This window comes from Schistocerca piceifrons, chromosome 9 (genome assembly GCF_021461385.2).
Source record: "Schistocerca piceifrons isolate TAMUIC-IGC-003096 chromosome 9, iqSchPice1.1, whole genome shotgun sequence".
Classification (NCBI taxonomy): Eukaryota; Metazoa; Arthropoda; class Insecta; order Orthoptera; family Acrididae; genus Schistocerca; species Schistocerca piceifrons.
In genome coordinates this window covers 2,717,264-2,724,275 of record NC_060146.1, presented here as the reverse complement: position 1 = coordinate 2,724,275, position 7,012 = coordinate 2,717,264, and the positions used below count along the sequence as shown (strand labels likewise).

Genomic DNA, 7,012 nt, shown 5'->3' with positions numbered 1-7,012 from the left:
TGTACTTAAGTCGATATTGTATCTTTTCTATTTAATTCCGATGCAATTTCTGTGTTTCATCGTCAATATGAAGGTCAGAGGGATGCAGTAAACCTGAAGTGAAGCATCGTAATCTGTAACTAGCGTCACAGGAATGGTTCAAAACACAGACAATAAGAAGAGTCAGTCTTCTTGTACTTAAGTCGGCATTGTGCCTTTTGTATTTAATTCCGATGCAATTTCTGTGTTTCATCGTCAATAAGAAGCTTCGGAATCTATAAGTGGTGTCACAGGAATGGTTCAAATCATAGTCAGTAAGAAGAGTCAGTCATCTTGTACTTAAGTCGGCACTGTGCTTTTTCTATTTAACACTCTCTGTACCAGGCCTATTTTATGCACCCGTCCCTAGAAACCGGGCAATTTTACCAATATTAAAAAAATTACTGCATCAAATCTACTGTTTGGATTGTGGCAAATTTGGTACCATCTTGAAGCTGCACATTTCTACTTTAATTCTGAGTGAAAGAAACTACTTTACAATGCACAGCTTTAAGGTACAGTTATAGAAATCACTTAGATGTTTTAAGAATTTAGAAAAAGTCATACGAATAAGGGAATACAATTGTGATTTATTTTTAACCAAAATTGTGGCACTACATTACATGTTTCTGATAGTATACAGTATTACATATAAATTTCACACAGAATCATATTGTTTTTTAGTGTGGAAAATTTTAAAGCAAGGTTCCAGGCAGAGTGCAACGCCACACTGTTCACATTCGTATCGTGTCTCTTTGCGAGAAGCCTTGCCACTCTGTTTCTTGCTCCTGGAACTGCACACGTGACACACACGAGCAGCATACTTCTTAGTAGTTGCAGGTATGTGCTGCAAAAAATGTCTCTTTGTTAGCCGACCTACAGTTCCTTCATTTCTTGGAATGAATTCAAGTGTGTCGTCTTCAACAAGCTGAACTGCAAGCACTGTTATAAAGTCTGTTATTGTAATTTTCTTCCTGTGCACTGCATTGTACAGCCAAAATGCATTTGATACTCCCATAAGCAGCAAATGGAAATATAATTTTCGCCACCATTTCACAGTTCTGTGCTGGAACGGATTGTACTGCAGGCGTTGGTCTCCAATATCCACTCCAATTTTATTGAGGTTGTAATCAAGTACCTGAAGTGGTTTCAATACTACAGACCCATTTCTCTTAGTATGCGTACCAAATGTTGCTTGATGCCTTGTAGACAATGTATACACATCTCTCTTATCTTTCCACTTCATTGCCAATACATTATCTTTACGCCGAAAAGACATTTCGCCCTTTTTCAGCGTAGCAGATACTAAATCTTTAGGCAATCCTTTCCTGGATTTGTTCACAGTACCAACAGCTCCAGTGCCTTTCTCTGCCAGTTGCTGAAATAGCTCTGGACTGGAATAAAATCGATCTAAATACACAGTGTGGCCTTTGTTCAGCAAGCTGCTGTCAGACAACAATCGCAAAATAACCGCAGACGAAGAATTGTCAACAATATGCTTACCAGCATAAACTTCAAAATTTACAACATAGCCACTACTGGCTTCAGCAACAGCATATACTTTCAGTCCATACTTATGAGGCTTATTTTGCATGTAAACACGGAAACTCACACGACCTCGAAATGGGCAAATTCCTTCATCAATTGTCACTTTTTCTGAGGGACGATATGCCTGGATACATCGCTCCTTCAAATTATTATATTATGGCAAAACTTTGTAAAGTGGATGAAATCCATCTTCGCCTGGTTTTTTCTGATTTGAATTGTCAACAAGATGCAAGCATGACAGTATCTGAGTGAAACGCAAACGGCTCATGACATGGGGACAAAAGTTACAACTAAGAACAGGATTAGTGCTCCAATGGTCCGCAATTTTGGGCTTTTTCGAAACACACATGTGGAAAATAATACCCAAGAAACGCCTCATCTCACTTATAGTCACTGGCTTCCACGAACTCAAAACTGAATGGGGCTTCAGATTATTTCCTCTTCTTTTCTTCTGTATTGTCTGTGATGCATACAAATTTGTCTGTCTCTTGAGTTCATTTACGTCACTGTCAGTAAGGAACACTTTACTGCAATCCAGTACAGAACTCGACTCATCAATATCCACTAGTATCTGCCTGGGTGTCGTGTTGACAGGCAGAGGTCGGTAGGTGTCAACTGCAGTCCACTCACTGTCTTTCGGATACGGCACAGCTGCTGGATTTGAAGCAACACCTTCAACATCATTCTCGTCTTCATCTGAAGACAAACTGTCATCAATCTCGTCTTCTAAAAAGAATATCACATTATGTGTAACTACATACATCGTTTACACATGTTCAACAGATATGTGCGTACTGCACAATTACGTGGAAAATTCGGAAATACGTACCTTCAAACACAACATTGCATTCAGAATCGTCTGAATCACTCTCTACATTATCCAGAGTGTCGCTATGATTGATCAAATCCGCAATTTCTGCGTCTGATAAACCGCGCCGAAACATGATGACAAACAACTGAATGATATACAGACTGAGAACGCAAAGATAAGTTTTAACATGAATTACAGCGCTGCCGTGACATCTATGGACGCATTTTGTTAATAAACATCTGAAAAACGTATAGCGCTGGCCAAACCCGTAGAAATAACGTTGCAGTGTTTTGAATGAAATTAAATGTAGCGGCCCGTAAATTTTACGGGCTTGGTGATTTTCGCGCGATCCCAGGCCCGTAAATTTTACGGGCTTGGCGCTTAGAGTGTTAATTCCGATTCAATTTCAGTGTTCCATCGTCAATAAGAACGTCCAAGGGATACAGTAAACCTGAAGTGAAGCATCGGAATCTATAACTAGTGTCACAGGAAGGGTTCAAAACATAGACATGAGGAAAAGTCAGTCTTCTTGTACTTTAGTCCTCTTCGTGCCATTTCTCTTTCATTCTGATGCAATTTCTGTGTTTCATCGTCATTAAGAAGGTCAGAGGGATACAGAAAACATGAAGTGAAGCATGGGAATCTGTAACTAGCGTCACAGGAATGGTTCAAAACATAGACAGTAAGAAGAGTCAGTTTTCTTGTACTGTAGTCGGCATTGTGATTCTTCTATTCAATTCCGATGCAATATCTGTGTTTCATCGTCTATAAGAAGGTCAGAGGGATACAGTAAACCTGAAGTGAAGCATCGGAATCTATAACTAGCGTCACCGGAATGGTTCAAACATAGACAGTAGGAAGGGTCAGTCTTCTTGTACTTAAAACGGCATTGTGTCTTTTCTATTTAATTCCGATGCAATTTCTGTGTTTCATCGTCATTATGATGGTCAGAGGGATACAGTAAACCTGAAGTGAAGCATCTGAATCTGTAAATAGCGTCAGAGGAATGGTTCAAAATATAGACAGTAAGAAGGGTCAGCCTTCTTGTACTTAAGTCGGCATTGTGCCTTTTCTACTTAATTCCGATGCAATTTCTGTGTTTCATCGTCAATAAGAAGGTCCAAGGGATACAGTAAACCTGATGTGAAGCATCGGAATCTATAACTAGTGTCACTGGAATGGTTCAAACCATAGACAGTAAGAAGAGTCAGTCTTCTTGTACTTAAGTCCGCGTTGTGCTCTTCTCTTTGATACCGATGCAGGTTCTGTGTTTCATCGTCAGTAAGAAGGTCAGAGGGATACAGTAAACCTGAAGTGAAGCATCGAAATCCATAACTAGTGTCATAGGAATGGTTCAAAACATATTCAGTAGCAAGAGTTAGTCTTCATGTACTTAAGTCGGCATTGTGCCTTTTCTATTTTATTCCGATCCAATATCTGTGTTTCATCGTCAATAAGGAGGTCAGAGGGATACAGTAAACCTGAAGTGAATCATCGGAATCTATAACTAGTGTCACAGGAAGGGTTGAAAACATAGTCAGTAATAAGAGTCAGTCTTCTTGTACTTAAGTCGATATTGTGCCTTTTCTATTTAATTCCGATGCAATTTCTGTGTTTCATCGTCAATAAGAAGGTCAGAGGGATGCAGTAAACCTGAAGTGAAGCATCGGAATCTGTAACTAGCGTCACAGGAATGGTTCAAAACACAGACAATAAGAAGAGTCAGTCTTCTTGTACTTAAGTCGGCATTGTGCCTTTTGTATTTAATTCCGATGCAATTTCTGTCTATCATCGACAACAAGAAGGTCAGATCGATACAGTAAACCTGAAGTGAAGCATCGGAATCTATAACTAGTGTCACAGGAATGGTTCAAAGCATAGACAGTAGTAAGAGTCAGTCTTCTTGTACTGAAGTCGGCACTGTGCTTTTTCTATTTAATTCCGATACAATTTTAGTGTTTCATCGTCAATAAGAACGTCCAAGGGATACAGTAAACCTGAAGTGAGGCATCGGAATCTATAATTAGTGTCACAGATATGGTTCAAAACATAGACAGTAAGTTGAGTCAGTCTTCTTGTACTTGAGTCAGCTTTGTGCTTTTTGTATTTAATTGCGATGCAATTTCTGTGTTCCATCGTCAATAAGAAGTTTCGGAATCTATAAGTGGAGTCACAGGAATGGTTCAAATCATAGTCAGTAAGAAGAGTCAGTCATCTTGTACTTAAGTCGGCACTGTGCTTCTTCTATTTAATTCCGATTCAATTTCAGTGTTCCATCGTCAATAAGAACGTCCAAGGGATACAGTAAACCTGAAGTGAAGCATTGGAATCTATAACTAGCGTCACCGGAATGGTTCAAATATAGACAGTAGGAAGGGTCAGTCTTCTTGTACTTAAAACGGCATTGTGCCTTTTCTATTTAATTCCGATGCAATTTCTGTGTCTCATCGTCATTATGATGGTCAGAGGGATACAGTAAACCTGAAGTGAAGCATCTGAATCTGTAAATAGCGTCACAGGAATGGTTCAAAATATAGACAGTAAGAAGGGTCAGCCTTCTTGTACTTAAGTCCGCATTGTGCTCTTCTCTTTGATTCCGATGCAGTTTCTGTGCTTCATCGTCAGTAAGAAGGTCAGAGGGATACAGTAAACCTGAAGTGAAGCATCGAAATCCATAACTAGTGTCACAGGAATGGTTCAAAACATATTCAGTAGCAGGAGTTAGTCTTCATGTACTTAAGTCGGCATTGTGCCTTTTCTATTGTATTCCGATGCAATATCTGTGTTTCATCGTCAATAAGAAGGTCAGAGGGATACAGTAAACCTGAAGTGAAGCATCTGAATCTATAACTAGTGTCACAGGAATGGTTCAAAACATAGACAGTAAGACGGGTCAGTCTTCTTGTACTTAAGTCGGCATTGAGCCTTTTGTATTTAATACCGATGCAATTTCTGTGTTTCATCGTCAATACGAAGGTCCAAGGGATACAGTAACCCTGAAGTGAAGCATCGGAATCTATAACTAGTGTCACAGGAATGGTTCAAAACACAGACAGTAAGGAGAGTCACTCTTCTTGTACTTAAGTCGGCATTGTGCCATTTCTATATAATTCCGATGCAATTTCTGTGTTTCATCGTCAATAAGAAGGTCAGAGGGATACAGTAAACCTGAAGTGAAGCATCGGAATCTATAACTAGTGTCACAGGAAGGGTTCAAAACATAGTCAGTAATAAGAGTCAGTCTACTTGTACTTAAGTCGATATTGTGCCTTTTCTATTTAATTCCGATGCAATTTCTGTGTTTCATCGTCAATATGAAGGTCAGAGGGATGCAGTAAACCTGAAGTGAAGCATCGTAATCTGTAACTAGCGTCACAGGAATGGTTCAAAACACAGACAATAAGAAGAGTCAGTCTTCTTGTACTTAAGTCGGCATTGTGCCTTTTGTATTTAATTCCGATGCAATTTCTGTGTTTCATCGTCAATAAGAAGCTTCGGAATCTATAAGTGGTGTCACAGGAATGGTTCAAATCATAGTCAGTAAGAAGAGTCAGTCATCTTGTACTTAAGTCGGCACTGTGCTTTTTCTATTTAATTCCGATTCAATTTCAGTGTTCCATCGTCAATAAGAACGTCCAAGGGATACAGTAAACCTGAAGTGAAGCATCGGAATCTATAACTAGTGTCACAGGAAGGGTTCAAAACATAGACATGAGGAAGAGTCAGTCTTCTTGTACTTTAGTCCTCTTCGTGCCATTTCTCTTTCATTCTGATGCAATTTCTGTGTTTCATCGTCATTAAGAAGGTCAGAGGGATACAGAAAACATGAAGTGAAGCATGGGAATCTGTAACTAGCGTCACAGGAATGGTTCAAAACATAGACAGTAAGAAGAGTCAGTTTTCTTGTACTGTAGTCGGCATTGTGATTCTTCTATTCAATTCCGATGCAATATCTGTGTTTCATCGTCTATAAGAAGGTCAGAGGGATACAGTAAACCTGAAGTGAAGCATCGGAATCTATAACTAGCGTCACCGGAATGGTTCAAACATAGACAGTAGGAAGGGTCAGTCTTCTTGTACTTAAAACGGCATTGTGTCTTTTCTATTTAATTCCGATGCAATTTCTGTGTTTCATCGTCATTATGATGGTCAGAGGGATACAGTAAACCTGAAGTGAAGCATCTGAATCTGTAAATAGCGTCAGAGGAATGGTTCAAAATATAGACAGTAAGAAGGGTCAGCCTTCTTGTACTTAAGTCGGCATTGTGCCTTTTCTACTTAATTCCGATGCAATTTCTGTGTTTCATCGTCAATAAGAAGGTCCAAGGGATACAGTAAACCTGATGTGAAGCATCGGAATCTATAACTAGTGTCATAGGAATGGTTCAAAACATATTCAGTAGCAAGAGTTAGTCTTCATGTACTTAAGTCGGCATTGTGCCTTTTCTATTTTGTTCCGATCCAATATCTGTGTTTCATCGTCAATAAGGAGGTCAGAGGGATACAGTAAACCTGAAGTGAATCATCGGAATCTATAACTAGTGTCACAGGAAGGGTTGAAAACATAGTCAGTAATAAGAGTCAGTCTTCTTGTACTTAAGTCGATATTGTGCCTTTTCTATTTAATTCCGATGC

At 39.3% G+C, this 7,012-nt stretch overlaps 1 protein-coding gene across 1 annotated transcript; it reads right to left on the bottom strand.

The window, feature by feature from the left end:
- Positions 1–676: 676 nt before the first annotated feature.
- Positions 677–2,510, bottom strand: LOC124716955 (piggyBac transposable element-derived protein 4-like). The gene is made up of 3 exons (XM_047243549.1): positions 2,396–2,510; positions 1,733–2,292; positions 677–1,690 (listed from the first exon to the last, which is right to left on the bottom strand). The coding sequence occupies exons 1-3, from the start codon at positions 2,508–2,510 to the stop codon at positions 677–679; spliced, it is 1,689 nt and encodes a 562-aa protein (XP_047099505.1).
- Between the last annotated feature and the right edge of the window lie 4,502 nt (positions 2,511–7,012).

Bases quoted from the DNA above. Each gene is read 5' to 3' on its own strand.
- LOC124716955 (XM_047243549.1), bottom strand. From the start codon at position 2,510: ATGTTTCGGCGCGGTTTATCAGACGCAGAAATTGCGGATTTGATCAAT. The intron at 2,293-2,395 runs GTACGTATTTCC...TATTCTTTTTAG, and splicing joins ATGCAATGTTGTGTTTGAAG to AAGACGAGATTGATGACAGT. The intron at 1,691-1,732 runs GTTTTGCCATAA...CGATGTATCCAG, and splicing joins GATTTCATCCACTTTACAAA to GCATATCGTCCCTCAGAAAA.